Source organism: Zonotrichia albicollis, chromosome 16 (genome assembly GCF_047830755.1).
Source record: "Zonotrichia albicollis isolate bZonAlb1 chromosome 16, bZonAlb1.hap1, whole genome shotgun sequence".
In the NCBI taxonomy this organism is placed as follows: Eukaryota; Metazoa; Chordata; class Aves; order Passeriformes; family Passerellidae; genus Zonotrichia; species Zonotrichia albicollis.
In genome coordinates, this window is record NC_133834.1 from 7,205,408 (window position 1) to 7,224,231 (window position 18,824).

The 18,824-nt window shown below is 41.2% G+C and overlaps 2 protein-coding genes across 4 annotated transcripts; one reads left to right on the forward strand and one right to left on the reverse strand.

Moving 5' to 3' along the window:
* Positions 1–31: 31 nt before the first annotated feature.
* On the reverse strand, positions 32–17,684 carry METTL9 (methyltransferase 9, His-X-His N1(pi)-histidine). 2 transcript variants are annotated; one of them, XM_074552913.1, is made up of 5 exons: positions 17,163–17,684; positions 13,505–13,695; positions 11,096–11,305; positions 10,479–10,663; positions 32–758 (listed from the first exon to the last, which is right to left on the reverse strand). In XM_074552913.1, exons 1-5 carry the CDS (start codon positions 17,334–17,336, stop codon positions 556–558), a joined length of 963 nt encoding a protein of 320 aa, XP_074409014.1. In that variant the 5' UTR covers positions 17,337–17,684; the 3' UTR covers positions 32–555. The 2 variants fall into 2 exon arrangements, with proteins under 2 accessions (XP_074409014.1, XP_074409013.1); XM_074552912.1 differs by having other exon boundaries at positions 32–761; positions 17,163–17,681.
* Positions 1,444–7,769, forward strand: IGSF6 (immunoglobulin superfamily member 6). Of its 2 annotated transcripts, none has more exons than XM_074552914.1 (6): positions 1,444–1,580; positions 3,147–3,494; positions 4,395–4,501; positions 5,492–5,545; positions 6,138–6,221; positions 7,344–7,769. In XM_074552914.1, the coding sequence occupies exons 1-6, from the start codon at positions 1,514–1,516 to the stop codon at positions 7,380–7,382; spliced, it is 699 nt and encodes a 232-aa protein (XP_074409015.1). In that variant the 5' UTR covers positions 1,444–1,513; the 3' UTR covers positions 7,383–7,769. The 2 variants fall into 2 exon arrangements, with proteins under 2 accessions (XP_074409015.1, XP_005487408.2); XM_005487351.4 differs by having other exon boundaries at positions 1,445–1,580; positions 3,150–3,494.
* Positions 17,685–18,824: the final 1,140 nt, after the last annotated feature.

Below are 18,824 nucleotides of genomic sequence, written 5' to 3' on the forward strand. Positions count from 1 at the left end.
ACAAAAATGAACACAAAAATTAATGCAAAAGTCATCTCAAAAAAGTTTATTAGCATGATTAAAAACGTGAAGAATGACAGTAAGAGAGAAAGTAACTTAGCATGGAAGATTATCCATTTCAACAGTTTTATTCAACAAGGCTTGAAGTGAATGGATAACTTTATTGCCAGATTTTGCTTGATTTCTTTCACAACAGTTCACACTGTCAGTTTCACCATGATCAAGACTATTGCTTTTGTTTGGATATGATCCCTGTTGCAGGTAATTATAAAAAAATATTCCCCATTGCTGCTGGATTGCAGATTGCAATGTTGGTTTAAGAGCTGGTAAAAAAGAAATACTCAGCTGAGGAGTCCATTTAAAAAACAACCTTTTCTTCCCCCCCCTAATCACACTACAAAGAAATACATTATTATTTTGGCCTTTAAATTTCTTACATGGTATTTATTTAGCATGGCAATCCCAAAATTCCCTCCCTTTAAGTAACCATACATCAAAATCCTCTTTCAGAGGCTGCTTCTTGGGTTAGATTGTGGAGCTTTACTTCACCCAGGCCTACACTGGCTTGAGGACAAAGACAGCATCATCCAGCACGTAGTAGTCATTGTACATGTCACCTTCACAGAGGTAGGGCAGTCTGGTGAAAGCCTCGATGGCAAAACCAGCTTTACTGAAAACTTCTGGCAGGCTGTTCACCTGCTCTTCCCAAGTGTGCCCTTTGATTTCCAAAACTTCTGAGGGCTTTTCCCACTTGCCACCTACTGAGAAAACAGAACAGCTTTGTTTTAATTATAAAGAAAACTTTGTGTGCAGCATTTTCCTACAGAAAGCATAATTACACTAATTATGTTTCATTCCACTCCACACAGGAGGTTGCCACACCACTCACAGACCTGTTGCAAGATCAGTTCCAGTTTATCCCTGCTGTTCAAAAGCAGCTTCTTTAAGCTTATCTTTTGTTACATTTTTAAACTGGAAGTGCCAGGAATGGCTAAAAGGTAACTGCCATTAGTGAGTTTGGTGTCCAGCAGACAGGCACAGAGGAAATTACAGTAATTAGAGCCAGCAAGTTGAAAACTATGATTTACTGTGAAGCTTTCACCAGCAGCTCACCCCATTACAGTGGATGGCTACTTTGTGCCTTCAGTGGCCACCTACCAGCTGATCTGCTAAAGGCTGCTTGGGGTCACATACAATTAAGAAGCTGATTAAGTAGCATGCTGGAAAATGTCTTGTTGTTTGTAATATCCAATAAAATAATCTGAAGGATTATAGGTACAACTCTCAGGAATTCTAAATTTAAAGTTCTTCACTCATTTTCCAAGTAATGTCATCCACAACAAACAAAAGCTTTCTGTTTGGTCTGTACCTTTAACCAGTTTGCTAAATGCTGTAGTAAACACCCTTCTAAACAGGAAGTTCTATATCTTGTGATTAAGACAGTTCTGCAAATCCAAACATTTCCTAAGTTCCTCTTCCTTCAAGAAGATTCATTTCCACAGAGATACAAGAAATGGCATCTTTCAACAAATTTAAAAATGTGCTAATGCTGGCGTTTGACTGGATCCTGTATGGTGCTGGTAAGACTTTCTAATAATTTCTTACATTTTCTCACTTAACAGCAGTTAAACAAGACTGAGAATTTTGTGGTTATGGTTTGCAGCACAGCTACAAAAGAAAAGCAGTGAAAAGTTTTGCTGAAAATCTGGTTAATTTCTGCTGTTGTCATTTAACTTCCAAGGTACACAACTGCTAGCAAATGCCTTTTTCTTCCCTGAAAAAGAGAAGAAAAAGTCTGAAACGCTGCTGTAACCTGTAATTTCTGGGTCACCTGGAACACTCCAGCAGCAGCCTGCTTTCAGAGCACTGTGTTTGTTTGGGTGGAGGGTTTGGGAAGCCCAGCAGGCAGCACCTGAGGCCATGGAGTTCTGCCCTGCAAGGACACCAGAGCCCCTGGAGAAGGTGGAAATGAAAGGGATCAGCTGCAGCAGCACAAGCTCTGCCTTTCATCACACGGGTGCAAGTACACCCACAACTCACAATCTTCAGCTTGCTGTAGCTGCTGTGGAATGGCTCTGGTATGGACCTGACACAGAATCACTTTCACTTTATTCCTGTACAAGGCACAGCCACTGAATCTGATTTGATTTAGTGACAAAAAGGATGAAGAGACAATGCTAATTGTTCACCATAGGCAGGTTTACAAATTGTGTCTCAGCAGTACACTAAGAGATGTCAGTTTATTTATCTTCTAGTTTATTTTCTGGCAAGCAGAAAAGGATGTTATTTAGATACTACCTTTATTCTCACTGCAATAAGCTCAATGCCACAGTTTAAATAACTACACTATTTATTTGAATAAAATTAAATATATTAACACAGAATTCACATGGATTTCAATAAAGACTTAAAAAAAAATCTTCCAGACTAGTCATACTAAACCACACATTTTAGTTCCTTAATTAGAATGCTCTTCTCTGATTAACCTTCTTGTTTTCTCTGCACACAGTTTTAAATGTCAGGACTAACAAGCACTATTATTCTTAGAAACCTAGAGTCAATATATGTGATGAAGTGGAAGAATATCTAGGAACTATTGTGAATTCTAATCAATGTTATGAAGTTGCTAAATTATAAATGTCTTGATTTATGACATTTCCACTGCCTGCCCTCAGCTTGTCTGGTTTGACTCAGACCAGGAACAGTGGAGGAGAGAGAAAGCCCTGCAGAACTGCTCCCCTGAGCAACTGCACTATGTCCCACAGCACCCGCCCCACTGGCCAGTACCCCCACAAACAGCCTAGAAACTGCACAAAGTATTCTTCTGCTCTTCTCCAGTGCCAAAGGAGAAGACCAGACATGGACATTGCTTTGGATCTATCAATCTTCCCTATTTTGTCAAAAAATAGAAAGCCAAGCACTTCACCCTGTAGATAAAAGTGTTAAATGAGCACATGTGCAAGCTGTAGAACTATCTAAAAACAAAGTTTGCTGAAAACAACTGTAATCATTTCAAGTTTGAAACACAGTTGTTTTCTTCCTTTCTGCCCACCTTTCCCTGAATGAACCAAAAGCAGTTGTTTTTCCTTTTCAGACTGTACCTGGCTTTCTAGCTGTCCCTGCCATCACCAACTGTTCCCTCCCAGCAGGTGTTGCAGGTCACTGCCGCGTCACTGTGGCCCAGCCCAGGTTTCAGCAGGCTGACTCCTCCATGAACGTGACCCTGCCCTGCTCCTTCTCTGCCTCTGGATGCTCCTCAGCCCAACCTGAAGTTCTGTGGTTTCGCTTTTTAACTAACACACATCAGGGTTTGTGTACTCCTGACTGCACAGATCATCAGAAGTATAAAGTACATTCAGAAGGAAATAACATCTTTCTTCAGATCAAAGATCTGGCTGAAGATGACAGCGCTGTTTATATCTGTGGAATAGCATTTTCAGACTCATCACCCCTTTCGAAACAAACAGGAGATGGAACAGTACTAACAGTAACAGGTCAGTTGATTATTCCTTCTTAATGAAGCATCTTAGAAGAAATAAATTATCTCTTCTAAATACTCTCTTTATACTTTCAAGAATGACATTTAAGATGGAAATACCAACAAACCCATTAGGAGTAGTATGGCTATATTAAGATGTTATAAGTAAAGCCAGAGGGATTCCACAAATAAGCATCTCAACCTCGTTTGCTAATTAGGCTGTTCTGTCATATGATAAAGATGACTCTAGAGTTCTACAAAAGAAAGAAGTTTTGCACTTATTGCTGTCAAACCACACTTTACATCCTCTTACAGAAAGACTTTTGTGGCTGTCAGAAAGAAGTATCTACTAGAAAATGGGAAGTAGAGAAACCAACATTTAGTAGAAGTTGCCAAGAGAGTGCAGGGCCTCAGACCTGGGGATTCACACTGGCAGCCTGAGAAAAATGCTCCAAACCTTTCTATCACTTGCCTCTAGTTAAGACAGTGATGAAACTTTAGCAACATTTCAGTTTTACATGCCTAAAACAGAAAAAGAAAAAAAAACCAGAAACACTCAGTTGGATTATTACTTACTTTATATTCCTTCCTTTTTCTAATTCCATTTCTGAACAGAAGTCTATGAGTTTTATTCAGATATACCTTTACAGGAACAGAACACTGGATGCCATTCTCTTTCTACCCCTATAGGAAAGGTTTATAATCAAAACTAACAGGTCTCCATTGCCCTTGCAAACATATGAATGAACAAAAGGAAAATTATCTCATTTAGGAATTTAGACTGAAAATTACCCAGAAAAATATTGCTGGTAGATGGTTTTTTAATTCCTCAGAGAAAGGGGGTTGGAATGCAGAGTCTTAAAAAAATTAAGTGAATCAGAACTGCCCTTTATTCTAACACTCATTTTTAATAAAGGATCAGGAAAGCAGCTCAGCCATGGAAAACTCATCTCCATGACCATTGCTTCAACTTTACTGTTCCTGTACAGCTCTGCTGTGCTCATTTCCTTTGTGGTCTACAAGGTAGGCTCAGAGTGATTTTCTGGTTTTGTTCATTTGTAAATCAATGCAGTTTTAACATCTCCATGAGGGGAATAAAAACACATTTCTAACTTTCATAACTATTATGGTTAAGTTTTAAAGAGGAGGTTGGTTGAAGTCCATGTGCTGCACACACATCTGTGAACCCCTGTGTGGCACATACCTGGACTCTCAACAGGAACTTTAGTTTACTTTCTTCAGTAAAGTGTCTAAAATAAAAGGTATTCTGAAGTTAAAATTATCCTGAGAGTATAAATTTCCAGTAAAAGTATAATAATTTAAATTCATGTAAAAGTATTTATGAGCTGCAGTAAAGTTACTGCAGACTGACCTCCTCATACATGTACAGAAGGGAAACCTTCGTAAAATTTAAAAATATCAGAGACTTGGAAAAATTTTTATGCTTATAGAAACAAATCCATTAAAGTGCACATGGTTAACAGTTATGTAATTGTTGGGGTTTTTTTAAATCTAGAACAAAATTTGTGTTTAGATAAAAACAGAGCTACAACAGGAATCTCTACATGATAATGAGACTTTGACAGGAGAATCAGGACTTCACAGTCCTTACTGGTATGATATGGTAAAATGATTCCTTCCTGTAGTGATTACTGTCTGAGCATAAAGACAGGACTGGCTTTTTCAGTTTTGTTTTTCTTTAGAAGTGAAGGTACAGAGTGAAAAGTACAGTGGGAAAACTTCAACAAGCCTTCTTCAGGGGAAAAACTGGATCTGTGATGCCATTGGTTTATTTTTGAGTAGTGTTTCAAGCAGGTCCCACCATGCTCAAAGCAAAAACACTTGCAGTATCTACTACCAGAAACTGCAAAAGGCTTCACATGTGAAAATCTCTGTTTTTTCCAGTGGTATAAGCTGACCTAGTGAACACTCACCTACAAACTGACACTGCAATTTTAACTACTCTGCGAACTTCTCATCTTGTATTTTAATTGCTTTTTTCCCTCCCTCCAGTTAAAACCAAAGCTCCGAAAGAAAAGTGGGAAAGACCAAACAACAGAGAACTGTGTATGTTACCATGTTATTTGCTTTGTCTGTGAGTCAGAGCTTCTTCTTGTCTTTTTGAAGTATATTTGGCATCAAATTTGTGATTAATTGATTATTCCATTAAAGAGACATCTGAGCTGCTAAGGCTTCACTTTAGATTTGTACAAAATTAGTTATCAATTTATATTGAACTAATTTTAACAAATCAGGTAATTTATTTTTAACACATTGGATGCATGGTAAAGTTAATCTCTGTAAAGGCCATCTCTAACACGCTGTTTCCTTCAGGTTTTAAGAAAATTTTGTTCAAACCTCTGACAATAACAGGTTTTGCTATCAGTCAACAACAGCCTCCACCACTACATATCCTTGTATGAAAATCAGAATCCATGCATTTAAAGAGCCATTAAAGAAGGTGTATATGTTAAGTAATGTAATAATAATGTAATTTAAAAAAACCTTTGTTTGCCAAACTGCATGTTTTTAAAATGCTACTTAGTAACAATCCCAAAGACATATCCAGGTAAAAAACCTAATTTAGGAAAGGCAGAAAAAGATGTTTTCTCCAACTCAAAATGTTGCACTGAATTAAAATATTTTAAATTATTTGCAGAAAATAAATAGCGGCCGAAAAATTTTTCAAGCAATTGCTCAAGAGCTTCAAAAGCAGAGATATGCTCAACACCACCAACAGCCTGTGAGTACCCACCCACCAATACCTAAATTTATGGGGGAAAAAGGAAACCAGAAGGTTTTAGGAGTTTACTGTATCTATTTCCTTTAAAGTTGATAGAGATGTAAAAAAAGTATTCTGAGTGACAGTCAAGGACATTATAAAGCATTCTAAATGGCCAGATGCATACAATTACATCTATTTATACATGTATAAATGTACACACACCCCTTTTTAAATGTATGCTTGTGCATTTAAAATTAGAACTGCCATAAATTTGCATTTTGCCAAGAAGAGGTCTGGTTCTGCACTGTCTGGTAAAATGCCTGGAGCTGTCAGGAGGTTATGTTTGCAAAGCACTCAAGTTCTGCTTCTTCAGCTCCTCTTGCTCCATTAACCCAGAGCAGGGGACACAAACATAACAAAACTATTGCAAAAGCTCTGTGATGTATTTAAAGGTATTTCCCTTCCTCCAACACACAGAGCCTAAACTAAGTATTCAACATCACTGGGTAAAGCCACACAACTTATTTCAGCATTCTAAATTTAAGTCATTAAGTCTTATATGACAATAATTTTACACGTCATGTAACTTATTAAAAAAAAAACTCAACAAACAAAACCAAACTACACATCTTTAGAACTCACACATATTTGCAAGCAAAGAAAATTGCTTAAAAATCTTGCTTCTCTTGAGAAACAATGTTAATTCTTTCCTATTCTGAGCACAGAGATCATTCAGAGATGCAAGGAGGAACCAAATGACACACAGACCAAAGTCAAGCACTTCTCCTGTATACATTTCACCTCATTTATTTCCATACAGCTCCAATCACTTTCCTGTGTAATAATCCCTTTAAAGCCTTCCAGTCCCTGCTGACATGGCCTGCTCCTTGGTTTGACCACCAGATATGAAAATATGGGCTGTGTTTTACTGCCCCTGTGCCCCCTGGAGATTAGGAAAAGCCAACAGGGTAAGAAACATGTTCTGAAGACTGTAGATACCACATGGACAAAAACAACTGGACAAGAGGGAAGAAAGGATTTTACTGAAACACTAAAGGGATGGAGCTTGCCTCAAAAAAGAAATTCTGCCTTTATTAAAAAAACCAAAACAGCTCAATAACAAAACACTTCTGTCCCTAGGAGGATTTGGAAGATGACACTGTTTATCAGAACAGATGAGCACGTGCAGCACTTCAGATTTGTTCAACACTTCTCCTGCATGCAAAGGAGCAGGTGAGGAAGTCAAGCTTCTTCACAGACTTCTTTGCTTCAAAGGAAGAGGAGAACACCTTGCAGGGCAGTTTTCTTCAGGAGTATTTTCTAAACAGATCACCAAAACCAAGTTCATTGTACCTTACATCTGTGTTACATATTCCATTTTTCATTTCCAAGAACCCTGAGAAAAGACTTCATCTTTGTAAGACAACTGCTGATGCTTTATTTTTACTTTAGATTTAATTCTTTTTTTTCCTGTTTATATAAACTTTTATGTATTCCTGTTACACAAAACAGGATGTGAAAGATGTTTGACAATTGACAGCAACAGAAAATAAACTCATTTCGTGGGTGAAATTCTGGATTTGCTCATGTTAATGGGGTAGTTATTGATGTAACATTTACAGACCAACAGTAAATGAGCCTTAGAAGAGTTTAAACAGAGCAAAACCTGTGTATTAGACAGGCAAGCAGAAAACACTGACAATATAAACACTATCCTGGAAAAGCTCATTTGGGATGGGAGCATCTTCCAAACCTGTTTAGGAAAGTAACTGTCATTGTGCAAACACTGCTCCTCCAATACTAAAATTCACCTGCTGGGCTGACAACCCCCATCTCCCAGCCCCAGCATCCCAAGTCAGGAATACCTGGAGCACCACATCTTGCCTTTACAGACCTGTTCAACATGGACACAAGCACAAAAAAGAACCACACTATCCAGTGTACTTTTAAAGTACCTTTTCCAGCAGTTACTACCTAGCCAATCTGCAAAATCAGCACTTTTACAAGGTACCTGCTGGTATCAGGCATTTTCCATTCTAAAGAACAGCTGCAGCTTTTATCAGAATTTACATAAAGCAAGGCTTTGTTTAACAAATGAAGTGGCATTTCTCACTTCTGCAAGATGAGAACTGACAACTGAGACAAAGCAAGGGTCCATCTCACACACCACTGTGTTTCCAGTTCAATTAATGGTATTTCAGGAGGACAGAATACACACCTCTGCCTTCTCATCCCTGTCAATTCATTACAAGGCTATGAACACACTCAACAAGGAAATGTCACACTCCCAGGCTCCCAGTGTTCACTGCTTCTGAAGTATGGTATGACATTTTATTCTAGTGAAACTTACACCAGTTATGTATTACCCAATAATGATTTTTTCTGTCTATATTAGGAAATACAGAGGATTCTTATATGACTCTGTGAGACACCTATTAAAAATGAAGTTGTGGTAACACTTGTTCTTAGTGACTGGTCTAATACCTGATGATTCATCAGCATCTCTTGCCAGGTGAGACACCTGCAGTAACTGCATTCCTGGCTGTCCTGCATGTTGAAATACAACTGGAAAGCCCCAGAGAGAATTTATGACTGAGCTCCTCTGGACTCTAGGTGTCACTGTCATTCCACAAACAGTGAGCACAGATCTGTATTTTAATTTCTTCTCCACCTTGCTTTGTTCTCTTAGAGCAGGATTTATGTTATTCACATAGCTTCCACCATTGCCAGCCCACTATACTGCATGTAATAACCCATATATCTCATTTTGATTAAAGTAATTTCTCCACTTCAATCTATGGAATTATCACTGGATCAAACACCTTACCTGCCCCAACACTTTTCCATTTGTTCTCCTCCTACAAAATTAAAAAGTTTCACTACATGGGTCCAAGCTGGTTTTAATGAGCTGCTACAAGAAGTTACTTGAGCTGTGGAATGTTCTCCTCTTTGAATGTTCCAAGTATAATTTTGTTATATATAAAACATATGTACATATCTATTTTTAAAATGCATCATGTAGAACAGCTGAATGAAAATACTGAAATTCTAAAATGGTTTTTGCATCATGAAGACAGTCTGGCAGCTAATTGTCTGCTTCTTTAGCCCACAGTTAAATTGATCTTTAGTGGGAAAGCTGTAACTTTTGTGTGTGCTAACTTGCACTGTTAACAGTTTATATGGGCCCATATCCATAATTGTGGCAAATAGTGGCAAGGGATTTCTACAAGGAGAAGCCATATTGTTCCATATTATAGGAACAACAAGTTGTAACCAAATATGCTTGAAATACTTTACAGATGCCAAAGTCAAACACCAAATCTAATTTAAGACTCTACTTTTCAAAATAGTTACAAAATTGCAAGCTCAAATACTGTATTATAAGTAATTCTTCACCTGATGGCATTCCTTCTTATGCTTATTTTTCTCCCTTCAGTTTGATGCATTTGTGATTGCCAGAACATGATTAGTTCTGTATTTTCTGGGCATCCATGCCTCCACACAGACAAGTCTTAACACTCAAGGAGAACCAGAACAATGCCTGATGAACATCAGCCTCCTGGAATTCAAACCACCTTCAGGGTGCTTCAACCTGAATCCACAATCACAGGCATGTAAAGAGGTTCCTAGTCTCTTTAAAAGTTTAGTCATAAGGACAGATTCATCTGAAAATCTCATATATTTCTTTAAATTCCAAGTAGGGTAAATAATTTTGGCACTTAATTTTACTTTTTTATTCCCGTTATTAGTACAATGTAAATTCATACAATATTAATAGTGGTTGATACTTTGTATTTGTAGGGGTCCATATTTTACTTTGAGACCTCATGCTGGAAAGTGAAAGTTATCCTTCTATGGATTCTCAGGTGGGATTCATCTGGAACACTTGCAACAGCTTGACCTGAAAGGCTCTACTCAGCATTAGACAGTTCTGGGGGTTTTGCTCAACTGGTCACTGGAGAGCCCTAATCAGGGACCAGTTTTCCCAAGTTGCTCCAACACAGCTGAAATGTGTTAACTTGCAAAACAGGATCTGTGACTTCAATATTTGAGCTTTTTGTTGGTGTCAACAATGTATTCTGTGGAGTTAAAAAAAACAGCTTACATCCTGTGGCCTGTTTACCTATGATTTCATACTTCTGAACATGCCCTCTACTCGTTATTAGTAAAAAATCAAATACAAACATGTCTTTAATGAAACACTTAATCTGAGGATACTAGATCCTACAAATGTTTTCTTTACCTGCCTAAAGAGCTGTTAATCTGTGCACTTACCATTTTCCACATAGGGGTGAAAAGGCAGAACCAGTGCTAGGATGACTCTGCCTCTGGTTGGCTCCAGTACACTCCTAATGTCCTTTAATACAGTCAGTGGCTGATCACAGCGATCCAGTAAATTCAGACAGCTGATAACATCATACTGAAATCCTGTGTTCTGCCATTCATTCACACCAAGCACCCTGGGAAAGGAAAAAGAGATACAATCTGTTAAATAAAAACAAGCTGATTTCAGACACAACTACTGAAGAGAAAAATTCCCTGTGGACGTGCTGGTAGTGCAGGTAAGGTCAACCATTTAGAGAAGAGACAGACCTGATCCTTCTGCTCTTTTGGAAAAGGAAACTAAATCAATGATCAGCATGGCTGCATGTCCAGCCCTATGAACCTTTACACTGTCTGATAAACATCAGGTAATAAAGGAGACAAAAACCAACACTGGTAAGAGGGATCATCACATGTGTTTGGTTTTCTGCTTTTGTACAGGCTAACCTTTTGCATAACAATCAAACAATAAAGGAATTGACTGAAAATACTGAACATTCATTAAATTACAAATAGATTGCTTGCTGTAATTTCTGATATAAAGGATGTAGGAATTATTCAGTCAATACCTGTATTTCTTCTTCTGAAGCTGCCATATCATGGTTTCAGACAATTCAGTGGCATAGATTTCTTCAAAGTGAGGACTCATAACTTTAGTGACTTCTCCATCTCCAGCCCCTAAATCAAGAAGTCTGTGGGATTTCCATTCAGGATTTATTTTAAGCAGTCTTTGAAATTGTTCTGGGGAAAACACAAACATTGAGCCTCTTCCCAGCAGCCTAAAATGTAAAACAAGAAATTATCAATTTTGTACAAACTTTAATGGACAGGCAGTGAAGAAATTTAGAATGTGCTTTGGCAGGAACCAGTCATACATAATAGTAGACAAGGTCACTGCTCAGATAAATTTTAAATCCAGTTCAACTTGCCTTGCATTTGTAAGAGATCAAACACAGAGCCACATGCAGTTACAGTGGTTAAGACTCCAGAAGGAATTTGATTAGGTAAGGAAGAGCTCATGGGGTGCAGCTCAAGAAAATGATTGCATTATAAAAAAAAAAAAGGGAGAAGAGAAAGAGTAGGAAAGATAAAGACTGAACCTTATTTGTCACGTCTGCAGATTTGAATCTCTGCTACCTACCTTAAAAAAACCCAACAGGATGAAATAACAGAGGAAATAAAATGGCTGCAGACACAGAAGTATGCACAATGAATGAAGAATAGGATGTGGAATGAGGAGGGAAGACAGAAAACAGATTTAAAGAAAGCATGGGGGTAACGCTGCTGGAGGGGCAAAAGAGATTTTTAAAATTCTGTGTTACAATGGCTTTTGCTGCTGTCTGCAGATCCTGCATTCAACATGAAAAGCTGTGGAACAGAAAATAGACAACTCATTAAGGAATTGGGTAGAGGCGACAGTTGGATTCCTTATGGATCAAGTCGATGCCATACCCGCCCATAACTGTTTGAAGACTACACAGTGACACGTTCCAGCTGTCACAGCAGAATTCAATGATGAAACAGTTACAAGAGCAGGCAGAGGGAGAAGAACTGGTCACTAATAGACTGCAGGTAGATAAATACTATTCTTTAAACTCCTGTTGGATAGCAGGTTAAACTTAAAGACAATGAACAAGGAAAAAAAGCAAACAGGAAAAAACATAAACAGAGACAAAAAGACTCAAAGAATAAAAAATGTGAAAAGGAGCTGGCCTAGGAAAGATTGAATACTAAAACCGAAAGAAACAAAAAGGACAGAGTATACAAAGTCATAGAGAAGAAACTAAGCAGGATATCAAATGTATAAAAATAAACACACTACATCCAATTTAAGTAGAGCCCCCTTGCAGCACACATGTCAGTCCACACTGTATAATTGGCTCATAGCTATTATTCCTAACAGCATTATGAGGTGTTATTCAAAGCCCTGAAGAGCCTTTGAAAAAAAATGGAAGAGAAAGGAAGAAGAGACCAAAGGAACCTTTATATAAAGCTACACATAACTAAGAACACCACAGGGAAGCTCATAAAGTCATCTGAGTAGAAAATAAGGAAAAAGACTATTTTTCTAACCCCAGTAGACAGCTCCTATTTTGTATCAGACTGTGCAGAAGTATGTAGCAGGTGCAGAGGTGGGGATACTGGAGAATTGGCTAAATGTAACAAAATCCATTTTTCATAAGGTCAAAGCTGATAAGCTGTTAAATGTGTCTGAAGGGGGTAAGGTGAGCAAAAAAGAGCCCTGCCTTGTTTGAAAAAAATACTAAAGCACCCATGAACAGCCAAACTCCCCTGCAACTGGTGCAATAAGAATAGAAGAATGCTGTTTTATCCGTTTATGTTTTCCTGCTTTGCTGATGGTTCATAAGCCAAACATGATCCATCAGAAGTCACCTGTTCCAGGGCAGCTTGCACACAAATTGAGGTGGAATTTCTTTTAGGGAAAGGACAATATTCCACATTTGTGTTACCAGGCACAGCACTTGGCCAGCTTTGCAGTGCTTAGAAATGTGCCATGATTTGCCATGGACAGCAAACACTCTCCAGCAGGAAGAGTTTTAGGTACAATAATACAGAACAGTCTGGGTACAGCCACCAGCACAATCACAACAGTAACTGATAAAAATGGGGCAACAGGGAAAGGGCAAGGTGGGAGGGGGAAGAAAGCTGAGGGAAGAGACACAAAGAACACTCTCTTAGGAGAAAATTAACACAAGTAATTGTTATAAAATGCAATCAGAATCCTCTGACTGCCTTGTATTAATTGTACTACCTCCTATGTCCCCCCATACTGGAAATGGTGTTCACCACTAAGAGGGCTGGGAATGATGAACACAGGAGAGTGTTTCACATCTGACACAGCAGCAAAGGGAAATTTCACATTTTGAAAAGCTGGCAGATCAAGGGGTAGGGCTGAACACTTGAAAACTCTAAATCCAAACTGTATTTAGCTTACCCAAGATTGACTTTTCACTTACCCATTGATAGATGTTCTAGACATAAAAAGGCTAAAAATAGAGGACACAAAAGAGTGGTAGAGCTGGATAAACAGCCAGCCTGACTTCTCAATGCTGTTGTTTAAGAAGATCTGTGTTCCTTGGTCAAGGTAACTCTGGACAAAAATAGGCTGAAGGGATTCAGACAACTGTTCAGTGTTGCAGACATACCACTAGAGAAAGAGATAAAGGATCATTTTAAAAGTTCAGCAATGTAAGCCCAGAAGTAGTCAAAATTAATACATACAAAATTATTACCAATTTTCATAAATGCAAAAATTCAGCTTTTCCTACAGTCTTTCCAACAAACTTCAGGGTTAAATTAACTTAGAATTGTAACAAAGCGAGGACTGATTGCTTGCTAAGAAACAGTGGTTTTAATTTTGTCTTAATTACTACCCTGTACTTGGAAGAGATCTACAAGGTAAATTCCCTAGAAAGCCAACATAGGCAAAAGTTGTATTTAAAATTTTCAAATTTCTTTCTAATGAAGAATATTACTATTATTTTTCACTCTCCTAAATTTACATGGAGTTGGTGCCAGTCCTTCTCATAAAAAGCCATTGTGTCTACATTCTACCATTAAGAATTATTCTCTACAGCCAACACGCTCTCATCTCTCTCTTAAATCTTCCTTAATGTTCCTTAATCTGGCTGCATGTGCTCATTGTGCACATAGGGAGCTTTAAGTATCCTAAAGTGAGATGTAGAGTTTTAGCAGAACCTTGTAAAACATGCACATGGAAGGACAGAAACTGTCAGCTGGGGTAACCCCCCAAAGATTCAACACACTTGTGCTCAAACCCTGATCCCATCACATTTGTTTGCCTTGTTGGGAGTGGAACAGACACTGCAGGCAGGTTAACACAGCACTGACACAGTGGAACCTGGAATCATCACTGCACTGGGACAGGATTGTCACTGCAGTGTGTGCAGTGCCAGCAGCAGAGGGGAGCACACAGCGCCCCAGGGCCCCTGTGCCACATTCACAACAGGGGCTCCATCAAACACTGGCCCACAGCAGAGAGGGGAGACCCCAAGGCCTCTCAGCCGAGCAGCAAACGTGCCTGCTGAGGTTTGCAAACCTCCTGCATTTCTGGCAGAATCAGGCTCTGGTCTGCACTTTCAAACACACTGCTGGGCAGAACGAGTGAGTGATCCTTTCCTCTGAAACCCAGATTCTGAGCCTGGCACAGGGATCCCCAAAACTGCTGATTCACCAGTTCAGGTCTCTTCTCAATGCAGCTCAGCACTTGTTAAACAAATCAGCATAGGCCAGTGATTCCCAAAAGGAATCCTTAGTGGCTCCTGAAAAACCACCAAAGCAGCAGCTTGTGTACTTTGTCCATTTGTTCAGAAGCCAATTCCAAGAGTGTGGCAGAGGCAAAAGATCCCAAGGAGCTGAGGAGCAGGCTGGGATGTGTCAGCTCCACTCTCAAGGCAGGTTTGGCGTGGCTCAGGTGATTTGCCTTTTGCAATGTGTTGCCAGGTTCAACCCAGAAGAAAACCTTCACAAAGCCTTGGGAAACAGAGGCTTTGTTCCATAAGCAGCATGACCACACCTGAGCTCATCCACCTCAGGGCTCTGCACTGAACTCTCACCTGCAGCTCCACTGAAAAACAACAGTCCTGCAATTCTTGTCTTTAAGACTTCTAAATATTGACACAACCACTGGCAGAAGGATGATGGTGACAACTAACAGAAGCTTGTTTCCAAAAACTGGGTGTTGTTCACAGATCTCCAATTTCTTCTTCCCAATATGGTTTAGTGGGTATGGTGGTATTTGGTCAAAGGTTGGACTTGATGATCTTAGAACTCTTTTTCAACCTTAATGATTCAATGATCTCTCATGGTTAATCTTGCCAATAAGGTTATTGACAACTACCTGTATAACACTGATGAATAACAGAAATTCTGACACATTATAAGAGAAAAAAAAAACCTCCCAAAAACCCCAATCTAAATTTCAAATTTAAAAAAAAAGGTGAAAAGCAGCTTAATTCCAGAACTTTTTCCTCAGAACAGAAACTGCTTTTGTTTTCCTACACATACAACCTAAGAAAGGCCACTAGTTACGTGACAAAGTGTGTGTCAATCTCTTACGCGTTTTCAGATTGTTGTACTAAGACCTTTGTTATAGCAAAAATTACAAACATTGCAATTCTTGCCTAATATTAGTAAAAGGATGAAAAAGTCTTTTAAATAATTTACATATAACGAGTTAAGTCAGTAAAACCACAGAGTCAAAGTACCAGCAGTCCGAACATCCAACCCTTGCTTACCCCACAAACTCAGTAACCATAAATCTTACTGAATGTACTAAATAATCAATACCTGCATTTAAAATCTAGATCAAATAAAACAGAGATGAAGATTATCCACTGCAGACCATCTACCTGTGAATGACACAGGCACCTCCACAATACATTTCCCTGACTTGTCTTTCTACTACAGCTTTTAACAACACAAAAGACTTCCAGATTTTCTTTGTTCACCAGAAGGAAGTTCTTCCTGTAAACCTGAATTCTGCTTCTCTTTGTACTTATGTCCTCAATAATCCCAACAGCAGACCACAAGCACTAAATTGCATCCACCCAACAAGGTTCTGGATGCCCACCCAGAGCAGTAAGAAGGCTGCAGAAATGGATCAGCAGGAAGAATTATGGTCTCCCTTTGTACAGCAGTCCTCAAGCGCTTATACTACATCTTCGTTAGCTTGGTTCTGCATATTTAACCTAGATTAAGCTGCCAGCCTCCTTCTGCACTAAGACTTTTTATTAGCCCTTCTAACTCCTGTCAGATTTTCAGCAGCAATTCGCCAGAATATAGTGCGGATCTGAAGGTATTCCAAATGAAATCTATCATGTAACCATTGCACTGCAAAGGCACGGCCCCTAACTTCTCCACAAGGTACCGACCCATGTGGGCACACTGCCCTAACACAGCTCTAACCTTTTATCGCAGTCGGATCACACTGCAACAACTCATTCCCAGTCTGTCACCCCCTACTGCTCCAAGGCCTCTGTGGGAGTCTCAGCTTCCCACTTTTTTTTTGTTTTCCTCTAGACGCACCGGTGCTAATTACAAACACCTCTGTGATTACAAACCCACCCCCGTCAGCAGCACCTGCAAACTTCCCTGGAGCGCTCTCACAGGGCTCACCGGACAAAGATCTGTGTGTGCATGGAAAAAACCGGGGTGCACATCCAGAACCCGGGGTGCCCATCCAGAACCAGGGGCGCAGGTCAAGAACCCGGGGTGCCGCTCTCCCGGGAGCAGCTCCGGCCCCGACCCGCCAGCTCCGGGTGCCGGGACAGGCTCTGCTCCCCCGCCGGGCTCTCCGCGCCTTCCCCGCGGCGCCCCCCGAGCCCGCAGCGCCGGGAGCGCTCGGCGGCGCGTTCCGCAGGGAGCAACTTTCTCACCGCAGGACAGAGCAGTTCCTTCTCTTTGTCTGCGCTGCCCGGCCCGCTGCCCCCTCAGCCCGCAGCGGGCTCCCCGCTCCCCCCGCCGATCTCCCCCGCCAGATCCCCCGCCCCTGCCCGGCGGAGCTCCCCGGGGATCGGGGGTCCCTGAGCCGCCCCCGCCGCCCAGCCCGTGAGGGAAGGGAAGGGAAGGGAGGGGCGGGCAGCGCGGCTGTACCTGGTGGTTCTCCCTGGCGTCCGGGGCTGGCTGGCGGTGGCTGCCCATCATATTCACGTAGAGGGACCTGGATAAAGGGCTCCGCAGGTACCGGGCCGGGCCAGCCCACATCGTCCTCCCGAGCACCCACAGGAGCAGGGTGTAGCAGCCCAGCCAGCACAGCCACAGTCTCATGGGGAAGGGGCGCGATCAGCCCCGCGCGCCGCCGCCGCCCCCCCGCTCCATGGCAGCGGCGGCTCCACTCGGGGCCCGCGCACACGCTCCGGGCGGAACGCGCCGCCGCGGCAGCGGGGCCCGCCCGGACGCCTTCGCTGAGACACGCCGGGGCCTGGCGCGCACTCCCTCCCTCTCCCTCGCCAATGGCCGGGCGGGGCCGCGCTGCGTTCGAACCGGAGCGGGCCCAGACAGGGCGGGCGGGCGGCAGCTCGGTCGGGCCCCTCAGCCGGGCTCCTCCTCCGTCCCCGCCCCGGGCCGGCGGGAGGGCGGAGGCCGCCTCGGCGGTGTTGGCGCACGTGCTCGGCACCGCCCTGTCAGGCGCGCGTGCGCAGAGCGGTGCGGGCCGAGCCTCGCTAGCGAGGAGTCCTCAGAGAGCGGGGCCGGCCCTCAGAGCGGGTCTGATGGCTGAGCCCGAACATTGATGGTGAGGGGCCCTCACAGAGCCGGGCCCAGCCCTCAGAGCGGGTTTGGTGGCGGGTCCAGCCCCTTCGTGTCATGAGCAGGGTGGCACTGGCAGCCAGACCCCTCTGGGATCCTGGGTTTTACCTGGAACCTCGTCTGAACAAGCACTGATCACATCCAACCTTGCCTATCCTGGGAAATCAGCAAAACCAGAGCAACGACAGAACATTGCCAGAGCATTGTTGTGTGCAGTTCATTTTCACTGATGTTATACCCCCTTGAGGAAGGTTTTTGACTTGAGAGCTTTAGACAGTTTTCCACTGAAGATTGATTGGGTTTTTTTTCTCTCTCCAATAGCTAGATGGGCTAGAATGCCTTTTTGGTCTATTTTTATTTGGCTTGGGATCAAGACTCTCCTTTCCATGCCTGTTCTTATTTGTATAGACAGACTAGTTTATTTTTTCCCGCCAGGAATAAGACAACTTTGTAATCAAAATCTAAAACGACAAAAGATAAATTTGCTGCTTTTTAAACAGGCATCTGCTCACAATATTATAAACCAGTAAACAAAATTACTTCAGCTTGGTTACATGTTGTTCACAGGGAAATTTATCTTGGTTTTATCACATTTAAAAATACAGATAATTGATTGCATACCAAATAAATCAGGAAATTTGCTAGCTTTTGTCTTTGCATTGTTAGCATACAACATGGGTGTGTTTTAATGGAATTTTTCAAAATTCCTACCCAGTGTTACATTTGTCATTAATATTCTGATGCAGTAGTTGTATACTCAGCATATTTTTCTCTTGACAAGCCATAAAGAACTCACTATTCATGCATATTTAGGTAATAATTTTGATCTATAGTCATTTGCATATAAGCAGTTGTAACCAACTGCTGGACAAGCTCAGCAAACCCTTTGTGGGGTAAGCCAGCTTCGTCATTCAGTTAGTGTGCTGGGAAAATATAAATATTGGAATCACTTTTTCTGCTTTCTGCAACACTATTTGGAGAGTGTTTTTTCTTTGTCTTGGTGGAAAA